The sequence below is a fragment of the Lithobates pipiens genome, unplaced genomic scaffold, assembly GCF_037356315.1.
Source record: "Lithobates pipiens isolate NorthernLeopardFrog02 unplaced genomic scaffold, aLitPip1_a1.2 Scaffold_23, whole genome shotgun sequence".
In the NCBI taxonomy this organism is placed as follows: Eukaryota; Metazoa; Chordata; class Amphibia; order Anura; family Ranidae; genus Lithobates; species Lithobates pipiens.
The window spans coordinates 322,679,258-322,706,663 of NW_027507785.1; the positions used below are offsets into that span (position 1 = coordinate 322,679,258).

At 43.4% G+C, this 27,406-nt stretch overlaps 1 protein-coding gene across 1 annotated transcript in view; it reads left to right on the top strand.

Annotated features, from left to right (window-relative positions):
• LOC143926668 (complement component C8 beta chain-like) overlaps positions 1–22,497 on the top strand; it is a 96,015-nt gene extending 73,518 nt beyond the window's left edge. Inside the window, exons 10-12 of the mRNA XM_077450636.1 lie at positions 11,971–12,124; positions 16,265–16,333; positions 22,230–22,497. Coding sequence (XP_077306762.1) covers positions 11,971–12,124; positions 16,265–16,333; positions 22,230–22,381 — 375 coding nt within the window. The 3' untranslated portion in view covers positions 22,382–22,497. The remainder of the gene's footprint in view (positions 1–11,970; positions 12,125–16,264; positions 16,334–22,229) is intronic.
• The last annotated feature ends 4,909 nt before the right edge of the window (positions 22,498–27,406 follow it).

Here is a 27,406-nt window from a genome sequence, read left to right on the forward strand (position 1 = left end):
CCAAAACCGGTCAAGGAGTAAAAAGAATAGTCGAGCTCCGAGAGGAACTAGAGGGGGGAGGCGCAGGAAGTCCAAAAAGAGCAAGGACATAGCGGGCACAGGTATTTTTAATCTAAGTTCCCATGTATTAACAAGTTTGGAAGTGGATGTTTTGGATAGGGGCTTAAAATTTGCCCCTGTTCATAACATTAACAAATTTCAAACTTACATGGATTTGCAAAAATATGTACGCAAACTCAATGTACAGCGGTACATGGCCTCTAATTCATATAATCCACCTAGAGCCCTATTATCTACCTTTACTCATTCTGGCCTCGCGAATGCTTCTACATTCAACCCGCCAGGACAATTAGCTCCATCTCTAAAGGTGTTCAGGGATCTTGCTCTTAGAGATCTAGAGGCTATGCGGGTTCGACAGGTGAAAAACAAGGAGAGCATAGACAAGGGCATTGAATCCCTCTGTACCAATCATAACTTAGTCATCCGTCCAGCTGACAAGGGAGGGGGGATTGTCGTTTTAAATAAGGATGACTATTTGATAGAGATGCGTCGCATTTTAGGGGACACCACCACTTATACTCCACTACATTATAATCCCAACGAAAAGTACAGGAAGGAGTTGGAATATATTGTTAGTATGGGTTTTGCCAATTCGATTTTAAATAGGAAGGAAAAAGCTTTTTTGGTGCCTCGTGCTCCTAGAGTACCGATTATTTATTACTTACCAAAGATACATAAAAATGTTTCTTGCCCCCCGGGTCGCCCTATCGTGAGTGGAATTGACTCAGTTACGTCCCGGGTGGGCAAGTACATTGATTTTTATCTCCAACCCCTAGTACGCTCTATTCCTTCCTATTTGAAGGATACAAGGGATGTCATTAATCTTTTGTCTCAGTATAAACCAAAAGTAGGGATGTGGCTGGTAACAGCCGACGTCACCTCACTTTACACCGTGATACCTCATAATCTGGGTCTAGAGGCTGTTCGTTGTTTCCTTGAAAGGGGGTCTAATCTCCCACAGGAGCAGATTGATTTTATTATGGTTCTTTTAAATTATGCAGCAACACATAATTTTTTTTGGTTTGACGGACATTTTTATCGTCAGGATAAGGGAGTTGCAATGGGGGCTAAATATGCCCCCAGCTTGGCTAACCTCTTCATGGCCAAGTGGGAAGAGGACGTCATCTATGCTGAACCCAGGTCAGAGGTTATCCTCTGGGTTCGATATATAGATGACGTCCTCCTCCTTTGGGATGGTGACCTACCTGCCCTCTCTGAGTATATGGACTTCTTGAATACTAATGACAGAGGGATACATTTCAGTTATGAAGCGAGTTTAGAACAAATTCATTTTTTGGATCTGGTCATTTCTGCTAAAGAAGATAGGTTTATCACCTCCACCTACTTTAAACCTACAGACAGAAATGCTTACATACCCCGAGACAGCTGCCATCACAAATCATGGCTTAACTCAGTTCCAAAAAGCCAATACCTCAGAATTAAACGCAATTGTTCAGAGGATAGTACCTTTTTGACACAAGCGGATGTCCTCACTAAGAGGTTTCTGGATAAGGGGTATAGTCCTGAATTCCTTAAGGACGCTTTAGGCCAGGTTATTGGCACCAACCGTGGAGACTTATTGGAGGCCAGAAAGAACAATCAGGGGGATGTTGGTTCTTACAGATGTCCTTTTATTACTACCTTCTCGCGCCAACATTTTAGCGTAAAGAACATTATGAATAAATATTGGCACATCTTAACCGCTTCCCGCCCGCCCTATAGCCGAATGACGGCCTTAGGGCGGGCGGCTTCCCTCGCCTGGCCGTCCCTGGACGGCCTGGTGTTTACTTCCGCAATGCGCGCCGCCGCGGGCGCGCATCGCGGAAGTTCTGTGTTTGCCGTGTCCCCCGGGGACAGGCAAACACAGATCGCTGTAAACGGCCAATCACAGCGGCCGTTTACAGCGTGATCGGCGTGTCCAATGGGAGATGATCTCATATGTAAACATATGAGATCATCTCTCAGCGCCGCTCTCCCTCCTCACACAGACAGCGTGTGAGAGGGGAGAGAAGAACGGCTGCAGCAGCCGTCAGTGTACAAAAGAAAAAAAAAAAAAAAAAAGTTAAAAAAAAAGTGCCATCCTCCCCCAGAGCCATCCTCCCCCAGTGCCACCCCCCCCAGTGCCATGCCCCCCCCAGTGCCATCCTGCCCCAGTGCCATCCTGCCCCAGTGCCATCCTGCCCCAGTGCCATCCACCCCAGTGCCATCCACCCCAGTGCAATCCACCCCACCCCAGTGCCACCTGCCCGCAGTGCTATCTGTCCCCAGTGCCACCTGTTGTCAGTGCCATTTGTCCCCAGTGCCATCTGTCATCAGTGCCACGTATAAGTGGCATCTGTCATCAGTGCCACGTGTTATTAGTGCCACATAGTGCCATCTGTCATCAGTGCCACGTATTAGTGCCACCTGTCATCAGTGCCACGTATCAGTGCCATTTGTCATCAGTGCCACCTGTCAGTGTCACGTGCCATCTGTTGTCAGTGTCACGTGTCATCAATGCCACTTATCAGTGCCATCTGTCATCAGTTTCACGCGTCATTGGTGCCACGTATTAGTGCCATCTGTCACCGGTGGCACGTATTAGTGCCACGTATTAGTGCCACATGTCATCAGTGCCACGTATTAGTGCCACGTGTCATCAGTGCCACATATTAGTGCCACGTGTCATCAGTGCCACGTATTAGTGCCACGTGTCATCAGTGCCACGTATTAGTGCCACGTGTCATCAGTGCCACGTATTAGTGCCACGTGTCATCAGTGCCACATATTAGTGTCATCTGTCATCAGTGCCACGTGTCATCAGTGCCACGTATAAGTGTCATCATTGCCACGTATCAGTGCCATCTGTCATCAGTGTCACGTGTCATTGTCCTGGTGCTTCAAAAGTGTAATAAATAGTCAACAAGTTAGATGTGTAATTTATGCTTCTAGAACACGTGATGGCGCTCCCTGCATGTTGGGCCTCTCTATGTGGCCAGGCTGTGAAAAAGTCCCACACATGTGGTATTGTAATACTCAGGACGAGTAGCAGAATTTTTTGGGGGTGTCATTTGTGGTATACACATGCCACGTGAGAGAAATAACCTATTACAATGACAATTTTGTGGAGAAAAATAAAGAAAATGAAAAATCTTCATTTTGCAAAGAATTGTGGGAAAAAAATGACAACATCAAAAAGCTCACCATGCCTCTTACTAAATACCTTGGAATGTCTACTTTCCAAAAAGGGGTCATTTGGGGGGTATTTGTACTTTCCTGACTTGTTCGGGTCACAAGAAGCGAGATAGGCCACCAGTACATCAGATGTGATCAATTTTGTGCGATTCGCACCACAGCTTGTAGACTCTATAACTTTCACAAAGATCAAATAATATCCACTAATTTGGGTTATTTTTACCAAAGATATGTAGCAGTATAAATTGTGGCCAAAATTTATGAAGAAAAATTAATAATTTGCATAATTCTGTCACAGAAACAAAGAAATATGCGTTTTTTTTCAAAATTTTCGGTCTTTTTTCATTTATAGCGCAAAAAATAAAAACCCCAGAGGTGATCAAATACCACCAAAAGAAAGCTCTATTTGTGGGAAAAAAAGGACACAAAATTCATTTGGGTACAGTGTTGCATGACTGAGTAATTGTCATTCAAATTGTGAGAGCACCGAAAGCTGAAAATTGGTCTGGGCAGGAAGGGTGTTTAAGTGCCCAGTAAGCAAGTGGTTAAAGAATGATAGGGTTTTAGGTGCCATCTTACCTGACAAACCAAAGGTTGTCTTTAAAGGTGTACCTAACCTTAGAGACAAACTGGCCCCTAACGTTGTAAACCCCCCGAGGGAGAAAACAAATCTGTTCTCGGAGCTAAAGGGGTACTATCAATGTAGAAGATGTCAGGTGTGCCAGCTTAACAAATGTACTACGAGAAGAACTACTAGTTTTTCGTCTACCTGTACCTCCAAAACTTTCTCTATAGATTCCTTTATCACCTGTTCCACTACAGGTGTTGTTTATTTGCTCCAATGTCCGTGCGGCCTACAATATGTGGGCCGGACCAAAAGACCTCTTCAGGTCCGGATTAATGAGCACATAAGCAACATCAGGAAAGGGTTTACTAAACATTCAGTCTCCAAGCATTATCTATCTGTTCATAATAGGGATCCTTCAGATACTCTTTTTCTTGGCATAGACAAATACAGGCCAAACTGGAGAGGTAGTTGCTTGGTCCGTACTATCTCCAGGTTGGAGATGGCCTGGGTACACAAATTAAAGAGCTACACCCCTTTTGGGTTAAATATTGATGTCGACGTCAATTGTTTTATTGACAACTCTTAAATATTGTGTACCTTTTTACCCCCCCTGTTTATTAAAGATGATTCCGTCATTCCAATTTAATTTTTATATTTTTGTTTTTTGAATTTTTGAACTTAGGTATCAATTTTGGGAGTCATGGAGTCATGTATGGCTCTATGTTGCATATAGTTCTTAGCCCTCGGGCGGAATTTGGTTTATCGTCCAGTTTACCTTGTTGTAATTACTGACATAGTGCAACTTAATTTTAATTTTGTTATGGCCACTTATTCAATATAAGATATATTTACAGTCTGATTTTCAGGTTGGATATTTTTATGTGGCCAAATTTATTTAAGGGGCCCTTTCAGGTCTTTATATCCTGATGTTATGTACGTTAGTATTGTCTATACATATATTTATGGTTCCGTGACTAGGACGTAATTATGGATGTAATACATACAAATAATTTTTCTCTTTTTTATATTTTATTTTTTATTTATTATTTTTTCTACATGGGCATTAGAGTTGTTTGTAGCTCAAAACTGTTTTATAAGAGCTGTACAGGTATGGTTTGGCCCTTGGAATTGAGCAGAATACACATGTGGTTAAATTATCTGCTCACTTGTTGTATTTAGTTTAAATGTTGCCCCCTTTGGGTTTTTCCTTATGAAATCCTTCCCGGGGCGGCCACATTTATACTATAGTAATTTTGTTTTTGCCATATATCTATGGGCAAAAATTATCTTTATATTTTTATATCTTTTATTAAATGTATATTTTGGGTTACATTCTCTTCAGTAGAATTATGGAGTCTCAACTTATATTTTATTTATTTTTCCCTAACCTTGGCGTGCTAAATCCATGTAATTCATGTGGTGGCCGCTTCTGGCAGCACTAGTCATTGTTAATTTCCCTAAACCAATATGGCGTTTTCTGTCTCGGCCTCGGGGTCAAACCGAGGCATGGTTTAATGTTTGTATTATATAAGCGGTGCGTCAGGACGCCGCCCGTACCCCGTGACCACGTCCTATCGTGACGAAACGCGTAGGGAGGAGGAGCGACGTCCTGACGCCACCATCTCGTGTTGTATGTTTTCGGTGTAACGGGCGCTAACCGAGACCGGCCGGCTCGGTTTTGCTGTAACGATCGTTTTAATCTTCATTTCTGTAAGTGCGCACTTTGTCTCTTACGTTCGATTAAAGTTATATTTGGGTTTTACACTAGTGTGAGTCTCATTGCCTTTTATGTAAATCCACGAACGGGAGTGTATCGAGAGACGAGCGGGCTCTGAAGTCCCTTACATTTCATCCGTGTAGACCCTGGATTGGGGAATCAGTCAACTGCTTTATATGGTTCTCTGTAATAAGGAACCATTCGTTTCTGGTAAGCGGCAATAATATCATTGGTGGAGGCTGAGCACAAGTCACGTTCGTGTTGGATATTTCTACTGTCACTACTTCACTGTGGGAAACCTTGCAAATAGAGACTGTATATGGACTTTTTGAACATTGTTCCATTCTCATTATGTTCTCAAACAATTTCCATATTCATGTTTCACTAATGTTATGAGATAACGGACCATTGGATGTCACATTGTTTCATTATTGTTTTAAGACAACAGATTTTTGGATGTTATATTGTTTTTTTGCAGGTTCACCTTATATGAATATTACTTAAGGTATTTTTTATTTTCATCACATACACTTTCTGAGACCCAATACGATTTCAATCTTTAGGTATCATTGGTGTAATATATTCTTTTTATACGTTTGGGTTTTGTTAGCAGAGTTTTTGCTTGCATTATTCCACATTTATTGGATTATTCACTCCTATTAAGGGTATTCTTTGTATAACCACACTAAGAAGTATCTGCTATTTTCACTGACTTAGTATTTTCTATCTTTATTAGATAGTCCTTTTTTGTCGCATTCTAATCCCTTTCTGGCATGCGACAAATACACCACTAAGTTCAAACTTTTTTGTGAGTTGTTTCACATGGGTATATTTTTTTAATTTTTTAGTTCAGTTATTTTTTGTAGCGCAACCCACTCCTTTTTTCTCTTTCCTCTAGCTGAGTGTCATCATCAGAGCCCACCAAACACTGGGCATCCTCCTGGAGCATGTACCCAACACTGTGCTCAAAGAGTTCAGGAGACTCGTCAGGAGGACGTGGTGGGTCTAGGGAAGGAGTCACTGATGATGACATTGAGAGGAGGGAAGGCGATGCGTTGGCAGCTGCTTTGCTACTACCCTGAGACTGGGTGAGAGAGGATGAGGAGGATGAAGAGGGCTTGGTCATCCACTCTACCAAGTTGTTGGCATGTTGCGGTTCAACATGTCCAGCTGCCGAAAAGAAGGACAAGCATGTCCCATGGCCACGTGCTGATGACAATGCACCGCGTCCACGACCAGCACTGTTGTCTCTAGACACAGAGCCTGCTTGCCCTCTTTTATCGGCTCGCGCCTGTCTGCCTCTCCTTGCTGGCCTTCCAGACATGGTAATGGCCTGAAGGGAGTTGGGTAAAACAGCAGTTGGGTAGTTTATATTGTGCTGGAGGCACACAACACCCACTAACTCCTGCAGATGCCTTTTTTATAGAACAGCAGAGATAAAGGGGTATATACAGATGTATACTGTGCTGTGCTGGAGGCACACACAACTTCCAATAACTCCTGCAGATGGCAATTGGGCTCAAATAGAGAACAGCTATGTAGGTGGATTATAGCGGTATGTACTGGGTACAGAGCACGCAGACAGCACGCACTATCTCCTAACACTACTGACTGCAAGCTCTATTATTAAAGATAGATCACTAGCTATATAGGTGAGGTGAATATAGCGGTGTATACTGCGGTCAGGGCACAGACAATAACCACTACACAACAGCAAGATAGGAAATCAGCCAAAAACGATCGGTGTGTACTGTGTTGAAGGTACACAGAACACCCACTGCTTCAGATGCCAACATACTACACGAGGCCGCCTCAATGGCGGCCTTATATAGTGTGGGGCTTGCACTACACAGCCTGAGCTATGATTGGCCACAGGCATCCTGCCTGTGGCCAATCATGGCTCTCCTCGCTGCTGGCGCTGCGATTGGCCAAGCATGCAGGGTCACAGTGCATGCTTGGCCAATCATGAGCCAGCAATGCACTGCGCCATCGCAGTGCATTGTGGGCCGTGAGCGCCACGCGAATTTTGACGCGAACGGACCAAGTGTTCGGATTTCGCCGAACGGACGAACAGCCAATGTTCGAGTCGAACGTACGTTCAACTCGAACACGAAGCTCATCCCTAGTAAACAGCAATTGCACCATGCATGTGAGGTATCACAGCGAAAGGTCAGATCGAAGGCAGTAACTTTAGCAGTAGACCTCCTCCGTAAATCTAAAGTGGTAACCTGTAAATGCTTTTAAAAATGTATGTAGTTTGTCGCTGCTGCACGTTTGTGTGCAATTTTAAAGCATGTCGTGTTTGGTATCCATGTACTCGGCCTAAGATGATCTTTTTTATTTCATCAAACATTTGGGCAATATAGTGTGTTTTAGTGCATTAAAATTTAAAAAAGTGTGTTTTTCACAAAACAAAAAGCGTTTTAAAAATCTTTGCACAAATACTGTGTGAAAAAACAAAATGAAACATCCACCATTTTAATCTGTAGGGCCTTTGCTTTAAAAAAAATATATCATGTTTGGGAGTTCAAAGTAATTTTAAAAAAGTATCAGAAAGGGCTTTGTCTTCGAGTGGTTAGAAGAGTGGGTGATGTGTGGCATAAGCTTCTAAATATTGTGCATAAAATGCCAGGACAGTTCAAACCCCCCCCCCCCCCCCCCACAAATGACCCAATTTTGGAAAGAAGACATCCCAAGCTATTTGCTGAGAGGCATGTCGAGTCCATGGAATATTTTATATTTTGACACAAGTTATGGGAAAAATACTTTCTTTTTTTGCACAAAGTTTTCACTAAATGATATATTGCTGAAACATGCCATGGGTATATAATGACTTACACCCCAAAACACATTCTGTTGCTTCTCCTGAGTACGGGGATACCACATGTGTGGCACTTTTTTTGAGAGCCTAGCTGCATACGGGACCCCAAAAACCAAGCACCGCCTGCAGGATTTCTAAGGGTTTACATTTTTTATTTCACTCCTCACTGCCTATCACAGTTTCGGAGGCCATGGAATGCCCAGATGGCACAAAACAAAACCCAAATGATCCCATTTTGGAAAGTAGACACCCCAAGCTTTTTGCTGAGAGTATTGTGAGTATTTTGCAGATCTCGCTTTTTATCACAAAGTTTCGAAAATTGAAAAAAGAAAAAAAAAAAATTATTTTCTTTATTAATTTTCAAAAACAAATGAGAGCTGCAAAATACTCACCATGCCTCTCAGAAAATAGCTTGGGCTGTCTACTTTCCAAAATGGGGTCATTTGTGGGGGTTTTGTGCCATCTTGTGATAGATAGTGAGGAGTGAAATCAAAAATTTACACCCTCATGCCCCGTACACACGATCGGAATTTTGGTCGGAAAAAGCTCTGATGGTTTTCCCGACGGAATTCCGACAGGATTTAGCTTAAACTGTCTTGCATACACACGGTCACACCAAATAAGGGGTAATAAGGGGTTAAACAGAGAAATATTTTATTTTTAAAAAAACAAAACATATTTTTTACTTGTTTACTTGTCAGGTCGCTTTCACTGACATCATCTGCAGGTGGAAGCCCATCCCTTTGATTTGTAGATGAATAAACTAAATGATACAAATTAATATGTTACTTTGTATCTTTCTGTATTGGTGTCTGGAGCTGTGTTGTTTATAAACACTGATTCAGACTGCTTTGACAGCTGCAGCTGCCAGCACTTTGAGTATACAATGATCCTGGCTTTGATTAATCAAAGCCGACCATTGCTGTATACTGGGAGGAGGAGTCCCAGCTGCAAGACAGAGACACTGGACATGCTACACACTATCAGGGCCGTCTTTAAGGCAGGGCAAAAGGGGCAGCTGCCCTGGGCCCTGTCATTGTTGTGGGGCCCAAAGCAGCTGCCTCATAGTTGCCAACTATCCCAATTTAAAAGTTTTAAAGTCTCATGCTGTTTCCTGATATTTCAGTGTGAAGTGTTGGTACTAATGCTGCCAAGCTCTGCCCTATTGTTGTGTACATATCACTCACCTGCAGACCCTGTGTTTACATGTAAATAACCGGAATTCATAAGTAAACACCTGCGGTCGGCAAAATGTATATGTAAATAAAGGTGCATTCATATGTATATCATGCCCCCTGCAGTGAGTAGATGATGTGCTGTAACCTCTAGCAACCAGTCAGTAAGCAGTAATGATATGCTGTAACAGCTGGCAACCAATCGCTATTGCTGCCTGATCTGATACAGTAAACTCATTTTAAGCCTAGCTGCTATATATTGTATGTCTCAGAGCAGGTGTAGAGTGAAATTGCATGGGGGGGGGGGGGGGGCAAGAAATTTTTTGCCCAGGGTACAATCAATATTAAAGATGGCCCTGCACACTATACACATGTCCGGTGTAAAATTATGACGTTTCTTTGAGGCCATCTAGCAGGCCCAAAGTCTGCAACTAGTTAAACTGATTTATGCCCCATCTGAAATATTATTAGATCTGAGTGAAAAAAATAATATAGAAAATGGATGGACAGTACCAGAAAGAGTATCTAGCAGCTGGCCTAAAATATATTTCACTGGCTTCAGCAAACACCCAAACAGTGTCTGCAGGGAACCACAAGGATGCACATTAAGTGCCAGAGGGCGCCATGCATCCCTCAGGTCACAGATCTGGCACCTGAAATCTACAGAGATCATTAACTGGACTCTGATAACCTCTATATTAACGTATGCAAGAAACCTCTTAGCCCTTGTACACACGCGGTCGGACATTCCGACGGAAAATGTCAGATCGGACCGTGTTGTCGGATAATCCGACCGTGTGTGGGCTCCATCGGACTGTTTCCGTCAGAATATCCGACCGAAAAAGTTTAAGAGCTGGGCTATAAAACTTTCCGACAACATGATCCGATCGGACTTTGTCCGATCATGTGTAGAGAATTCGGATCGGACAAAGTGCCACGTATGCTCAGATCAAATTCCTACACCAAAGCTATTGGCTATTAGCCTGAACGTAGTCCCGTCTTAACGAAATAATGTCATCACGTTACGAACGATCGGATTTTCCGACAACTTTGTCCGACCGTGTGTATGCAACACCAGTTTCGGACAAAATCCGTCAGACAAAATCCGACGGATTTTGTTGTCGGAATGTCCGACCGTGTGTACAAGGGCTTAGCCGTGTTTATTACAGGGTCCCCAATGGCCGCACAGTAAGGGCCAAAGGGCTCTATGCAGCTCCCGTACTGCAGGTTGGATCTGGAGCAATACCAGGTAATGTCAATGGGAAAAATCAAATGATCTTTATTATACCTTTGCCCATTGACATTGTAATCTGTGTTGGTCCAGATCTTTGAAATATCTAATGACTGACTGAAAGTTACAATATTTTACTTTTTTGCTTTTGGTTTAGATATTCCTTAGCCACTTGCTGACCCCCCTATAGCAGTTTTACTGCTACAGGGTGGCAGGTGTATGCCGGATCACATACAGTATATATACGTGATTCGGCTCTTCTGGGTAGCAGGCGTGAATGCATGCCACCAGGGTCTCGCTCCCGCTGCAATTATACACAGCAGGAGCCAATCAGTGGGTACCATAGACTAGATGTCCACCATCACCCTCTGATCATCCTGCAGTGACACAGAATGGTGGTCTGCCTATTTAAACAAGGCAGATCAGTGTTCTGACAGTAGGGAAGGCATGGATCCTGTGTCTCTGCGAAGCAGGGACATGGATCCAATGTCTTCCCCTAGTAAAAGCACCTCCCCCACAGTAGTAAAACACTGGCTAGGTGCACATTTAACCCTTTGATGGCCCTTGATGTTAACCCATTTCCTGACAGTTACATTAGTACAGTGCATCTTTTTAGCACTGATCACAGTATTAGTGTCACTGGTCTCCAAAAAGTGTCAGTGTCTGAATGTATACCACAATATTACAGTCGCTGATCGCCAATATTACTAGTAAAAATAAATAAAAATTTATAAAAAATATCCTATAGTTAGTAGATGTGATCATTTTTGCGCAAACCAATCAATATCCGCTTATTGTGATTTTTTTTTTTTTACCAAAAATATGTAGCAGAATATATATTGGCCTAAATTTATGAAGACACTTTTTTGTGCGCAAAAAATAAAATAAAAAAAAACAGTAAAAAAAAAATAAAAAAATAAAAATGCCACCAAAAGAAAACTCTATTTCTGGGAAAAAAAGGACATACATTTTATTTGGGTACAGCGTTGCACGACCGCGCAATTGTCAGTTAAAGTAATGCAGTGCTGTATTGCAAAAAAGGGCCTGGTCAAGAAGATGGGGGGTAAATCCTTGAGCTTAAGTGGTTAAAATTGACTTGTTAAAAAAAAACAAATCACATTAATAACAAATCAAAAGGGCAAATGCCATTAATGGACCACATGATTATTTTTAAAAACTATTTAAAAAAAAAAAGTCTTTCTTTCTCACATTTCTGTCCTGCAGACAAACCCGTTGTATGAATTGGTGACACCGACGGACTTCATCGGGGCCAACGTTCTGCAGGAGAATATGAAGCGTGCCCTGGAAGAATTCGATAGGGAGACCGCGTCCTGCCGCTGTGCCCCATGCGAAAATAATGGTGTCGCATTCTTTAAAGGTATAAAACTCAGAAGCCAAATTGTGATTGTTGATTGTTTCCCCAAACTCAAATATTTTTTTTTTTCTCTTTTGTTTAATTTTTAAAGTGGAAGTAAACCCATTGATTTAACAGTTTAAAAAAAAACAGTAATGCCGTGTAAACACACAAGAGTGGACAATACGATGATCGTGTGTGGGCTAATCTGATAATTTTTTTGTTATAAAAAGCCGACGGACCTAGAAACAGAACATGTTTCAAATCTGTCCGATGGACTCAATTCCTATCGGGGAAAAACGTTTGTCTGTGTGCTGGTCTGACGGACCAAATACGATGCAAGGGCAGCTATTGGCTACTGGCTATTGAACTTCCTTTTTTAGTCCCGTCTTACGTCATCACGTTAAAAACGAACGGGCTTTCGAACAGACTTAGTCCGTTCGTGTGTGGCCAAGCCCGTTCGTTCGGAAGTCCGTTGGAACTCCGCTGAAAAGTCAGTCGGGAAGGCCATCGGACCTAGTCTGCCGGAAAGTCTGGTCATGTGTACGCGGCATTAGATTGCTTGTGCTATCAACCAAACTGTCAAACCATCCAATGGCTGGGGTCATAACTGATCACATGTGCAGCACCATGGTATTTGAAGATTAAAATGAGGCCAAGAGGGCGGCTTCTTTGGCTGGAAATGATAGGATGGTTAACTTCCACTTTCATTTTTTTATTTCAGCACTTTGAGAGATTGTGCTGTTCATCTTCCCACATATTCCCACACTGGCAAGAGAAAATCTGTTGTTTTCGGCAGAATCTCTTTCCACCAAGGTGTTACCCTGAATAGAGTATTCCCTACTTTTGGTCTAGCACAGGTAATATGCTTACCAGTGACAGCTGGTGCTCAATATTTTGGGTGGGTGGGAGAAACAGTGCCCCCCCAAAAGCCCCCCGCCCCCAGGAGACGGACAATGCTGGTCTTCGCTCCAGCTTGCCGAGGGAAGAGCCGGGGCCGTTGCTTCTTCTCTCGGCTGAACAGGAAGTGGGTCCTGGCACCTGATTGGATGGGAGGAGAAGCAGGAAGACATTAGTAAATATTATTTTACTAATGTCACACAACTGGGTGGGCTTGGGGCGCAGTGCTCTCCATAGACGAGCCACCACTGATGCTTACAGGAGGGAAGAGTAGAGTGGAGGCTTCATAAGTGTACTGCTTGCTGCTTCATTGTTATTCAGTCAGCAATATAGGAGATGCCCTTGCAATCCTTAAAAGAGAAGTTCCGATTTTTTTATTTTTTTTTCTCTTTTTAAGAATCATACTTACCTAGGTGAATGCATTGTCCCACCCCCAGCTCCCCCGCTGGCTCACACAGGCTACTTTCACACTGAGATATTGGCGCCGGCGGTACAGCACCGCTATTTTTAGCGGCGCTTTACCATCGTTCTCAGGGAGCAGAGAGCTTGGGGTGTGGAGGGGGCCGGAGCGGGTGGCTTAGGCTCTCAGTGGCTTGCTGGTGCCGGTCCAGGGTTGTGGATGGATCTCGATCATATTGTTACATTCAGGGCCAAACTTACCATTGGGCTTGACCGGGCTCAAGCCCATGGGCCCCGCCCGATAGGGGCCCCGCAGGCCCCGCCGAGATATATAGCCGAGTGTACTCAGATATCAGCTATAACCCCCCCACGTATCATTTTTTCCGCCGGCGGCTGGTTTTCTCATGAAACCTTCTTGAGCAGCTCATGCTCCACTGGAACAGTTCCTGAAGTGGGGGGAGGGCACATCTTCCTCCTGCCGCTCTCGGGGGCTTAACGTTCACGCCGGTTTGCTAGAGAAACGATTTGACAGTGCAGCCGGCTGCTCCCATAGGTGATCAAAGAGTAGATACTCTTTGATTGCCTCTATGACCTTGGAGGACTGGGACAACTTCATGATGTCCCTTCTAGTCCAGGCTGAAAGTAAATAATTGTATTTATTTTTTAAGCAAAAGATCAAAAAAAAATGTTTTTGATCTTTTGCTTTTAAAGGTAAGTAGGACATTGGGGGCCCTTTTGACCTCAGATCTCTCCATAAAGAGGACCTGTCATTCTTATTTCTATCATGGGGATGTTTACATTCGTGTAATAGGAATAAAAGTGATACTTTGTTTTTTTTAAATACATGGTAAAAAAAAAATACAATAAAAAGTGAAATAATTAAGAAAAAAAACATTGAAAGCCCCCCCCCCCATTCCTCCTTGCTCATGCGCAGAAGTGAGTAAGCCGTAAACGGTGTTCGCACCACACATGTGAGGTATCACCACGAACGTTAGAGCGACCGCAATACTTCTAGCTGTATACATCCTCTGTAACTCTCAACAGGTAACCTGTAAAGGTGTCTAAAATGTCGCCTATGGAGATTTTTAAGTACTGTAGTTTATCATCACTCCACGAGTGTGCGCAATTTTTAAGCGTGACATGTTAGGTATCTATTTACTCTGTGTAAAATCCCCATTTACTTGCAGGGGGAGGATTTTTTTTACTTTTTTTGGTTATTTTTGCAGTTTACTACCACTTTAACTTCTTCAATACTGGACACTTTTACCCCCTTACTGCCCAGGCCAATTTTCAGCGCTGGCAAACTTTAAATGACAGTTGCTTGGTCATGCAACACTGTACCTTTATGAAAATGTTATAATTTTTTTCACGCAAATAGAGCTTTCTTTCAGTGGTATTTAATCACTACTGTTTTTTTTTTTTTTTCACAAAATATACAAAAAAAGGCTGAAAATGTTGAAAACAAATGTGTTTTTCTTAATTTCTGTTATAACATTTTGCAATTAAATAACCTTTCTTTATGAATTCAGGGCAAAATGTAAATTGTGTGTATATATATATATATATATATATATATATATATGAAAATTTATCAATCCTGATGTACTGTTATTCATGAGATCCGAAAATGCCAGGACAGTACAAATATTCCCCAAATGACCCCTTTTTGGAAAGTAGACAGTCCAAGGTATTTAGTAAATGGCATGGCGAGTTTTTTTTAAGTTGGACATTTTTGAAAATTTTTTGGAATATGATGAAATTTAAAAAAATTTGTTTTTCACAATTGTTTGGAAATCGTTTATACTGACACCATTGCAGTACAGCGTCATCATACGACTGGTGTGGTGGTGATCAGTGACACTGACTGGTGACATTATAATAAAATAAATAAATAAATGTTTTATTAATGTTTTCAATTTTGTGAAATATATATATATATGTATAAATATATATATACTTTTTTTTTATAGAATTTTTTTTTTACCAGAGCACTAGTCTGGGGAGGTGATCAGGATTTGTTTTTAACACACTATGATTGCTTATAACTGTGCATTTTACAGTTATAAGCAACCAATTTTTCAGTGTTTACTATTGTTATTAGCTGTGATTGGCCACAGTGATCACCTTTTAGCAGCAGCCGGCCGGTACAGTGATCTGTCATCACTGGCGATGAAAAGGATCTCTAAGTTATAAAAGATCACTACTGTCTGTCTTCCCCTGATGATGTCTGTGGAGTGACGAAACGCATAGGGTGAGGTTTGGTTCCTGACATCATCAAGCCCGCTGGCAAACACAGTGCAGTGCTGTATAAGAGATCAGTTAGAAGAGGTCACTAGTGCCCGGCTGTCACACAGCCTTACTATAGGTGGACTCTCCAGCGGTACACCAGCTTCACCCATAACCATATGAAAAAAGCAAAGGAGCATGCCCTCTAATGTAGTATGTAAACGAACAAGTAATATACTCATATGAGACAGCAGAAAGACCTCTGTGATTTCACCCAGCTGGCATGATGATGTCATAAACCAGGCCCTGCCCTACTCGTTTCGTCACTCCACGGGGGCTTCCTCTACAGAATATATACACAATGACAAGCATTGTGTATATATTGAAGCATTGAAGCATGTTTAATGTTAAATAATCACTAGTGACAGTATAAAGGTATTAAAATAAAATAAATAATTGAATGATGAGAAAGAAGAAAATTTAAATAATACAAAAAATTCTTATGGCGCCATCTAGTGTGTAGAGATAAAACTGAAAATATCAGTTATAAATAGGGCTCTTTAAAAGAAGAAGAAAAAAAACTGTTCTGAAAACTCAAAATATGTTTCATGTGAATTCTGTCCCTTCTTGTTTTTGCAGAAAATCACTGTGAATGTGTTTGTCCACACGGGTTTAAAGGGTCAGCTTGTGAAATCGCCAAAAGGCCAGGTAAATAAATCGGCCACGGCTCGCTGCATGATATTTGTTTTAGAACTTTTGCAGGGTGTCTACAGAGCAGAGAGAACTTGTGAAGACATGGACAAAAAAAAAAAAAAGTCTTCTTCTGCAAACTGTTTGAAACCGATGTGCCGTCTGGGCCATTTCCAGGCATTGGCAATGCAGGCAAATTCCTTTAGTACCACCAACTGTAGACAGGTGTCATATATTACAGTCCTATAGGACTCAGCTAAATCATTAATTCACTTGAAACAAAAGCTGGCAGAAATGCCTAGTGCATTACCTCCAACAACCAGGGCCGTCTTTAATATTGATTGGACCCTGGGCAAAATTTTTCTTAGGGCCCCCCTCCCCCCCATGCAGTTTCGCTCTACACCTTCTCTGAGACATACAATAAATAGCAGCTAGACTTAAAATCAGTTTACTGTATCAGATCAGGCAGCGATTGTGATTGGTTGCCAGAGGTTACAGCATATCATTACTGCTTACTGACTGGTTGCTAGAGGTTACAGCACTCCTTAAGGCTCACTGATTAGTTGCTAGAGGTTACAGCACATTTCTGCTTGTTGATTGGCTGCTAGAGATTGCTGTACAGTAATACTGCTCACTGGTTGCTATAGGTTACAGCACATCTCCTCACTGCAGGGGGCATGATATACCTATGAATGCCGCCTTTATTTACATATGAGTGCAGTTGGCCTCAGCTATTTACATATGCATGTCACTGCTATTTACATATGAATGCCAGTATTTACATGTAAACACAGGGTCTGCAGGTGAGTCATCTGTACACAACAATAGGGCAGAGTTGGGCAGCATTAGTAGCAGAGAAGGACTAAAACTTCAAGGGAATGTAAACTGGGATAGTTGGCAAGTATGAGGCAGCTGCTTTGGGCCCCACAACAATGACAGGGCCCAGGGCAGCTGCCCCTTTTGCCCTGCCTTAAAGACGGCCCTGCCAACAACATACTCACAAACATGAGATAGTCACCAGCAAATAAAATCACAACTTCAGCACGGAGTCAAGCCCCCCGTCATCAGAGCTGATCCAACTTATTATAAGGCATGATTTCTATGGGGACCTGAGACATAAACTCAGAGACATGCAAGCTTACTTTAGCAGAAGTAGCTCATCTTCCCAGTTTCTGCTCAGCTCATGGGTACTGCCTTTGGAGCGCACGCCGTGCCTTGGAACGCATTCCTCCGGTGCTAAAAGCCGAAAGTGTGCAATTCCCGGGCAGCATGTAAAAGAAGCAGTAGGTAGACGTGGCGCTATACCATAGTAGATCCAAAGAAAGTAATTTTCTGTCTAAAATATAGGAGAAGCCTCTATTTGTTTTTTTTACCAGGGTGTGTCTACTTTCACTAAAATAAGAAGAGATGAATTTTAAAATGTTATAAAAGTTTTGCAATTATGGTGTTGGACCCCCTGGTATGTTTTTTAAATTACTCCAAAAACAAAGGCTTTGGTCCTTTAAAAGCCAACTTCAGGGTTTACTGTGTTAAAAATCTATGCAATGCCTTTAAAAATGACTATCAAGAAAAAATAAAAAAAAAGAATAAGTGTACAATGATTAAATATTGTGACGTGCTCTTGTAGAGTGATAATTATGGAAATAAATGAGCTTGTGGAAGTGAAAAACAAAGATAAGATGGAATAGAATAAACACATAAATAAACAAATTAAATAAAATTCAGTGTTGGACCCTCTGTGCGGTATTGGGAACTCAAAACTTTCCCAGAAATATATATGACCAAACTATGTGCCTAAATCAGTGTCTCAAAGAGAGAAAAAAAAAAAAGAAAAGAAACCTTTAGCAAATAACAATGTTTTTAGAACAGTGAATATGCATATAAACAATTGAATTAATAGTCCAAAAGACGTGATAAAAGTGACTCGTGCACAATTTGACAAATGATGTGACTGCTTCTTAGCCACTTTAGCCCCGGACCATTTTGCTGGCCAAAGACCAGACCACTTTTTGCGATTCGGCACTGCGTCACTTTAACTGACAATTGCGCGGTCGTGCGACGTGGCTCCCAAACAAAATTGACGTCCTTTTTTTCCCCACAAATAAAGCTTTCTTTTGGTGGTATTTGATCACCCCTGCGATTTTTATTTTTTGCGCTATAAACAAAAATAAAGCGACAATTTTGAAAAAAAAACGCATTATTTTTTACTTTTTGTTTTAATAAATATCCCCCAAAAATATATAAAAAAACATTTTTTTCCCTCAGTTTAGACCGATACGTATTCTTCTACATATTTTTGGTTAAAAAAAAATCGCAATAAGCGTTCATTGATTGGTTTACAACGGCATCTCTCCATTCAGCTGCCCCGTGAGACGATCGCGATCATTGGCTGACAGCTGATCACGTGATAAGGGGTCTGGATCGACCCCTTGCACGGATCGGTGATCAGGCGAGTCTCATGGACTTGCCGATCACAGAGCGCGCCGCTCGTACACGGGACTACGTCTATTGACGTCGTCCCGGAAAAGGAGATCCGCGCTGTAGCCGTCATTTGGCTATAGCGCGGATCTCAAGTGGTTAAAATAACCAGTTTATTAAATTAAAAAATGACTCACATTCGCCAGTCTTTATAAACCGCAATGTTATTATGCCTGCCGCCGATCGCTGCAGCTGTAATGAAGAGAGAGTGCGTCCTATGGCCACACCCTAATTCCCGGCAGCGCCTCATCAGGGGGCAGGGTCATTCGACCATGCTTTCCAGCTGTCCGATCCCCAGGGCAGGCTGGAGTCACAGTACCTACACAAGACAAGTTTGTAACAAGCTAGATCAGCTCTGAGGAAGGGGGCTTGTCTCCCCCGAAACCCGTCATTTTCCCACAACAGCGATCTGGTCATCCACTATGCTGGAGTTGTGATTTTGTAAGCTTGTGACTACCTCATGTTTGTGTAGTGCTTTGACACCCCGTGAAATTTTCCACGTTTTGTCATGTTACAAAGACATAAATGTATTTTATTGGGATTTTATGTGATAGACCAACACAAAGTGGCACATAATTTTGAAGTGGAAGAAAAATGATAAATGTTTTTCAAAATTTTTTACAAATAAATATGTGAAAAGTGTGGGGGGGCATTTGTATGGCGCCCCCCGGAGTCAATACTTTGTAGAACCGCCTTTCGCTGCAATTACAGCTGCAAGTCTTTTTGGGGATGTCTCTACCAGCTTTGCACATCTAGAGAGGGACATTTCTGCCCATTCTTCTTTGCAAAATATCTCAAGCTCTGTCAGATTGGATGGAGAGCATCTGTGATCAGCAATTTTCCAGTCTTGCCACAGATTCTCAACTGGATTTCGGTCTGGACTGTGACTGGGCCATTCTAACACATGAATATGATTTGATCTAAACCATTCCATTGTAGGTGATCTGACCAGAGCACCTTCTTCCACATGTTTGCTGTGTCCCCCACATGGTTTCTCGCAAACTGCAAACAGGACTTCTTATGGTTTTCTTTCTCCAATGTCTTTCTTCTTGTCACTCTTCCATAAAGGGCAGATTTGTGGAGAGACGACTAATAGTTGTCCTGTGGACAGATTCTCCCACCTGAGCTGTGGATCTCTGCAGCTCCTCCAGAGTTACCATGGACCTCTTGGCTGCTTCTCCGATGAATGCTCTCCTTGCCCGGCCGGTCAGTTTAGGTGGACGGCCATGTCTTGGTAGGTTTGCAGTTGTGCCATACTCTTTCCATTTTCAGATGATGGATTGAACAGAGCTCCGTGAGATGTTCAAAGCTTGGGAGATTTTTTTATAACCTAACCCTAACCCTTATACTTCTCCACAACTTTATACCTGACCTGTCTGGTGTGTTCCTTGGCCTTCATGATGCTGTTTGTTCACTAAGGTTCTATAACAAACCACTGAGGGCTTCTCAGAACAGCTGTATTTATACTGAGATTAAATTACACACAGGTGGACTCTATTTACTAATTAGGTGACTTCTGAAGGCAATTGGTTCCACAAGATTTTAGATTTTTTTTTTCACATATTTCTTTGTAAAAAGATTTGTAAAACCATTTATCATTTTCCTTCCACTTCACAATTATGTGCCACTTTGTTTTGGTCTATCACATAAAATCTCAATAAAATGGAACGATGCCTATGTATCATTGGATGTGAGACGGAGCGAGCATTGAGGCTTGTCTGTTTTTGGAGTATTACTACACTAGGCTCATACAATAGGCTCAGTTCACAAAGCTAACACATCATCATAGGATATATATTTTCCAAAAAGTGGCATTTGTTGTCAGCATCCAATGAGATTTCTGATTTACATTCATATGGCTAAAACAATGATGGGGCACTATTTCTCCCACTAATACCAATAATGGGGCACTATTCCTCCTACTAATACCAATGGTGAGGCACTATTCTGCCCACTAATACCAATGATGGGGCACTAGGTGTTCGATTCGAACATCGGCCGTTCGTCTGTTCGGCGAATTTAGAACTTTGTGGACCGTTCGCACCAAATTCATGTGGCACGAACGGCCCACAATGCACTACGCCATCGCAGTGCATTGCTGGCTCATGATTGGCCAAGCATGCACTGTACCCCGCATGCTTGGCCAATCACAGCGCCGGCAGCAAGGAGAGCCATAATTGGCCACAGGCATGATGCCTGTGGCCAATTATACCTCAGGGGGTTTACACATCCCACACTATATAAGGCCGCCAGCACGGTGGCCTTGTGTAGTGTGTTCCGGCATGCAGGGAAAGAGCTAGATAGGCAGGGACAGTGTGTTCTTTTCTCAGGCATCTTAAAGTTAAAGTGGGTGTTGTGTGCCTCCAGCACAGTATATACCTGTATCTACCCTTTATTGCTGTTTTTCTCTAATACAGCCATCTGCAGGAGTTAGTGAGTGTTGTGTGCCTCCAGCACAGTATACTCCTGTATCTACCCTTTATTGCTGGTGTTCTCTAATACAGGCATCTGCAGGAGTTAAAGTGGGTGTTGTGTGCCTCCAGCACAGTATACACCTGAAGATACCCCTTATTGCTGGTGTTGTCTGTTGCATATCTTGCATATTAGCCTTTAAAATTAGCACTTTTGATTTTGAACGTTCGAGTCCCATAGACTTTAATAGGCATCTAAAGTTCGTCCAAATTTTCGGTCCGTTCGAAGGTTCTTGTTCGAACCGAACCGGGGGGGTGTTCGGCTCATCCCTATGGGGCACTATTCCTCCCACTAATACCGATAATGGGACACTATTCTTACCACTAATACTAATGATAGGGCACTATTCTGCCCACTAATACCAATGATGGGGCACTATTCTGCCCACTAATACCAATGATGAGGCACTATTCTGCCCACTAATACCAATGACGGGGCACTATTCTTCCCACTAATACCAATAATGGGATACTATTCTTCCCACTAATACCAATGATAGGGCCCTATTCCTCCCACTAATACCAATGATGGGGCACTATTCCTCCAACTGACACCAATGATGGGGCAATATTCCTCCCACTGACACCAATGATGGGGCACTAATCTTCCTTCTACTGACCACATATGTCATATATTTACTTCTACTGACCACCAAGCATGTGGCATTGTTCCCCCCCCCAAAGGGACATTTTCTATCTCCCCCCCTAAAGTCTAAAAAACAGTAGTCTGGCCCTTTGCTTAGGAAGTTTGGAGACCCCTGCTCAAGGACTTCAGACTGGGACCTGGCACAGATACCCTTAGGCTGTGGGGTTAAAATAAATTTATGTTTTGAGATTTCGAGGGCTTAAAGCTAAACTGCCCACAGCAGGACCCCAACCATGTGTATGCACAGAGGATTCCCATGTTGACCTATGGAAGACCATGGAAGACTTAAATGGTGCTTTATTTTTATTTATTTTTTCAGCTCCCCCCATTGATGGAGTTTGGGGTTGTTGGTCCAGTTGGACGTCATGTTCTGGAAGAGTCCAAACAAGACAACGACAGTGCAACAACCCTTCACCGAGGAACGGAGGTCGGCCTTGTCCAGATGCATCCACGGAGAGCAGAAGCTGTTAGTTGCCCCCTACTGGGAAAGGATGATATATGGGGCCTGCAGGTCTGCCGCTTTGGGGGTGATGGGTCTTCTTTTCTGGAAAATGTGTCTGAAATAACTCAATACATTTTCACAATCAGCTACTTGGGTCACTTTATTCATTTAAAATTGGGAAGCTGGAAATGATGGGATTGTTATTATTTTTATTATATTATAAAACTCCATTTCATTCTGTTGAATGCCATGCCAGTGGCTTAAGCTTAACCACGTTCATGTAAATGCAAAAGTTGTTTTAAATCTTCAACTTTCATTAGGAGTCCCCGGTGATCCTGCCAGAAAGGAAGTCCCTTGATCAGTCACTTCCTGTTATAGAGTGACAACTGGCTCCCAATGGTACCCCTGTGTTGTCATCCGTTCAACTGCGCCCCTGGTGGAAACTGCAAGCTACTGACACACATTGTGCAGGCATGGTCTACTGTTGTCACTATCGGGAAGCCGGTCCAGAGCAATGATGTGCAGCACTGGAGGAAGTGTCTGTAGGCCCGGAAGTGGCTGAAAGAGGCCGGAGGAGAACCGCAGCACTGAGATAGTAAAAAAGGATGAAAATGTTGAAAATTGGGTTTTTCATGTAGAAATAAAAAAAAAAATCACAGCGATTGTTTATGGTATGCAGTGCCCAGAGCAAAAATAATGTCATCCAGTTGGGATTTACATCTATTTTAGGCTGATCATAGAATTTAGTAAGAGCTCAGTCAGGTACAGTCAGGGTGAGTAAACTATTTGTGCAGGCTGTGCTCCGTCACTTGGCCCTCTGACACTTAATGTGTTACTAAACTCACAACAGTAAAATCAGTCTGTATATGCAGTAAAGCATGTTTGATATACTTGCTGTGGAATCTAAGGGGTTAATCCTCTGTATTGTGTAAAAAGACTGTTTGATCCTGGCTTCTCTGATCCTCTCCTTCTTCCATTATCCCCTAATAATCTCCTATGTCAGGGATATGCAATTAGCGGACCTCCAGCTGCTGCAGAACTACAAGTCCCATAAGACTCTGACAGCCATAAGCATGACACCCAGAGGCAGTGCATGATGGGACTTGTAGTTTTGCAACAGCTGGAGGTCCGCTAATTGCATATCCCTGTCCTATGTCTATGGAGTCACTCTGCACATGCTCAGTTTGGTGTGTATTGCTAGAGTTTTTTTTTTTTTTCTTCTTGGGAGGATGCATGTGATCAACACAGGGCCAATCAGCACTGTCCAGACAGATGGTCAGGGGTCTTGCATTCTCATAGGACCGTCAGGAAACACCTCCTACAAGCTTTAACCAGTGCTTGGCTGGACACTGATAAAAGTCACAAGACTGCTATATACTGCTGATGAGAAAAGGTATTTAGTTTATATTTACTAAAGTAACTTCACTTCTATGTTCTGTGGGAGACCAGATATAGTGACTGCAGGGTCCGGGGTTTAGTAGTACTTTTGGACGTCTATACATAATTATATAGTTAGTAAGGTTAAATAAAGGCACCAGTCCATCCTGAGTGAGGTGTCTACAATTGTCGCTATCCCTGTACATTGTGTCTCATTAAGATGCTCATCTATTATATATTTAAGGCACCCATACAGTGCCATCCATTTACACAGTGCTCCACACATACATCGCACTCTCACATCGGTCCCTACCCTCAAGGAGCCCACAATCCAAGGTCCCCAACCCACATTCATATACTAGGGGCCAATTTTGGACAGAAGCCAATTAACCTCCCAGCATGTCTTTGGAGTGTTGGAGGAAACCGGAGTACCCGGAGGAAACCCACGCAGGCAGAGGGAGAACATGCAAACTCCAGGCAGGTAGTGTCGTGGTTGGGATTCGACCCAGTGACCCCTTTTACTGCTAGGCGAGAGTGCTAACCACTACACCACTGTGCCGCCCACATGCTTCGAAATCCATCAATGGACTTGGGTACAGTCAGATTTTCTACATACGAGTACTGATGGCGGCTATAGCTGCTAGCAGAAATCATTGTGTTGTACCAGCCAGGAAGGCTCTTCTCGCCCCCCACTGGCAGAACACAATAGTGCTGTGGGAGGGATTCCTCCATCAACACTGAATGTTGATGGAGGAATGGAGCGATTTTCTTTCCTTCCAACCACAGTGGAAGGAAAGAATATCCAATCACCTTTGGGCTGCCTTAGGGGGCCCTGTCACTGCCATAAACACCTGAATACCGTTCATTTTTAGGCAGGGCAGGGACAAGAGGACGGCAGGAGGGGCGGCTGCCCTGGGCAGGAGGGGCGGCTGCCCTGGGCACAAAGGGTTACTGTAGGTAAGGGGGCACCTTCTTTCTGGTGCAAGGCTGACAGGAGTAGTGACAGCGGCAGTGATTTTGACAAGTGAGTGACTGCCTGGTGTAGGATCCATTAAGCTTGCACACCATGAATGGGTTGGGGGGGGGAGGGGCGCGGCGCAGTTTGACATCTTTGCCCTGAGCGCTGGGTGACCTTGTCCCGGCACTGCTTTTAGGCCAGCTGGGAAATAAAAATTTCTCATGGTTTTTTATATTCACGTGGTGGCGGCCAACGACCCCCTTCTTCAGATATGCAGAACTCCTCTTCCAACTGTTGCTCGGGGACACTTTAATGTCCAATCTGACCAGCTTCGGGTTGAAGCCGCATGATGCTTAAAAAATTTGGTTTCCAAAATTTGTCTGGAAGCGACAAGAAATGTACACAGTGTGTTAAAGCAGTGTTAAACCCAAATGTAAGCATTTATAACGTTGCAGCTTCCCAATTCTTAGATGTGGTGGCTGCCTTAGTTTTCTTTTTTAGGCTTTCTTTCCTTTATTTTCACCTGGTGATCCGGCCAGTAAGTCTGTTGATTTTTTTCAACAGAACAAGCTGCCCTGCAGATGTAGCGGTTTGAGAGGTGAGACAAACCATTTAACACTGGCAGGGGTGCTTCCAATGATCAGCTTTTATTTATTTGGGTAAAACCTTTATCCCAAAAAGGAAAAAAAAATTAAAATGTTTGCTGTAACTGATTATAAAATGTGAGCTGGAGTTTCGCTTCAATGTGTCAGCGTATATAAATCTGCTAGTACATCACACACTCCCCCCCCCCCCCAGACAGACAATGCTACTGTTCAAAGGTGTCCCCTGTTCTCCTTCCTCCAGAGTGGAGCTCTAATACAAGAGATGTGTTGTAAAGAAAAAACAACCTATGTTTTCATACCGCGCTAAAAAAAAGCTATAGTACATAAAATAACAAGTGAAAAAATAAGATGAAAACAGTCCAATAATCCACCAACAAAGGTTGAATTAAACCCATATGAAGTGCTGGTAAATCTTCATAAAATATCAAGAAATTCTGAAAAGGTTGTGAAATACTAATTCCTCCAGTGTATTTCCTTCCACCAACCACTAGGTAGATGTCCTTCTCACCGGACGGGTTTGACACCTATTATTATACACGATCGGACTATCCGGCGGACCAAAGTGCAGAGGACAATCCTCCCGTGTGTGGGCTCTGGCGGACTTATGCCGCATACACACGGTCAGAGAATCCGTCGGAATGCGTCTTATCGGACCGTGTCGTCAGATAATCCGACTGTGCGTGGTATGCATCGGACTGATTCCGTCCGAATCTCCGTCCAACCCAATTTTCCAACATGTTGGAAATATTTCCCGACCAACTGGGCCGGTCGGACGTATTCCGATCATGTGTAGAGCATTTTGATCGGACCAAGTGCCACACATGCTCAGATCAAATTCCTACATCAAAGCTATTGGTTACTAGCCTGAACGTAGTCCTGTCGTAATGAAATCACGTTCTGAAAGATCGGATTTTTCGCCAACTTGGCCTGACCGTGTGTATGCAACAGTTTTGGACAAGATCCGACGGACAAAATCCGACGGGCAAAATCCGACGGATTTGGTTGTGGAAATCTCCGACTGTGTGTACAGGGGCTTAGAAAGAAGTCTTGACTCAAAATTGTGTCCGATGGATAATCCGCCCGTCTGTGTACTAGTCCGCCGAACTTTTGAAATTAATGGACTTGCCCACACACAGAGAAAAGTCTGTTAATTTTGAACGTGACTCCAGGTAGACGGGACTAATGAAGGAAGTCAGTGTCGCCGCCTCTATTGGCGAGATTGACACCTCGCTAGCCCCGTCGTCTGGTATGGATTTAAAGGGAAAACTCTACGCCTAAAAAACGGCGCAGGGGTCCCCCCAAAGTCTATACTAGACCCGTATTCGAGCACGGGGCCCAGCAGGTCAGGAAAGGGGGTGGGGACGCACGAGCGTCCCCCCCCCTCCTGAGCCGTACCAGGCCGTGTGCACTCAACATGGGGGGGTGCTTTGGTTGATGAGGACAAGAAGGCAAGAAGAGGTGAAGAGGGGGATAAGACCCCCGAAGTAGGAAGAAGACCCCCGGGGCGGCGGAGACGAAGGAGAAAGCTGGGCTCCTCCGCTAGTAAAAGAGCAGATGATAGCGAGGAGCCTGGCGAGAAGACGGAAGAAGACCCCCGGAGCTGACTAATAAAGTACTTTAAAAACCTGTGTTGTGCGTTTTTTATTGATACCTTTTCCCTCAGGTGAATGGGTAGGGGTACTCGTACCCCATACTCATTCACATAGGGTAGGGGGCCAGTATCTGGGGGCCCCCTTATTCAAGGGGGCTCCCGGTTTCCGATAAGTCCCCCCGACCGCAGACCCCGACAACCAAAGGCCAGGGTTGTCGGGAAAAGGCCCTTGTCCTCATCAACATGGGGACAAGGTGCTTTGGGATGGGGGGCTGCAGGGCCCCCCTTCCCCAAAGCATCCCACCATGTTGAGGGCACGTGGCCTGGTACGGCTCAGGAGGGGGGGGGGGGGGCGCTCGCTCGTTCCCACCCCTTTTCCTGACCGACCGGGCTGCGTGCTCGGATACGGGTCTGCTATGGACTTTGGGGGGACCCCCACTGCGTTTTTTCGGCGTATAGGTTCCCCTTTAAATCCCTATCAGGTGACGGGGGCTCGCGAGGTGTCATGTTCAAAATTAACAGA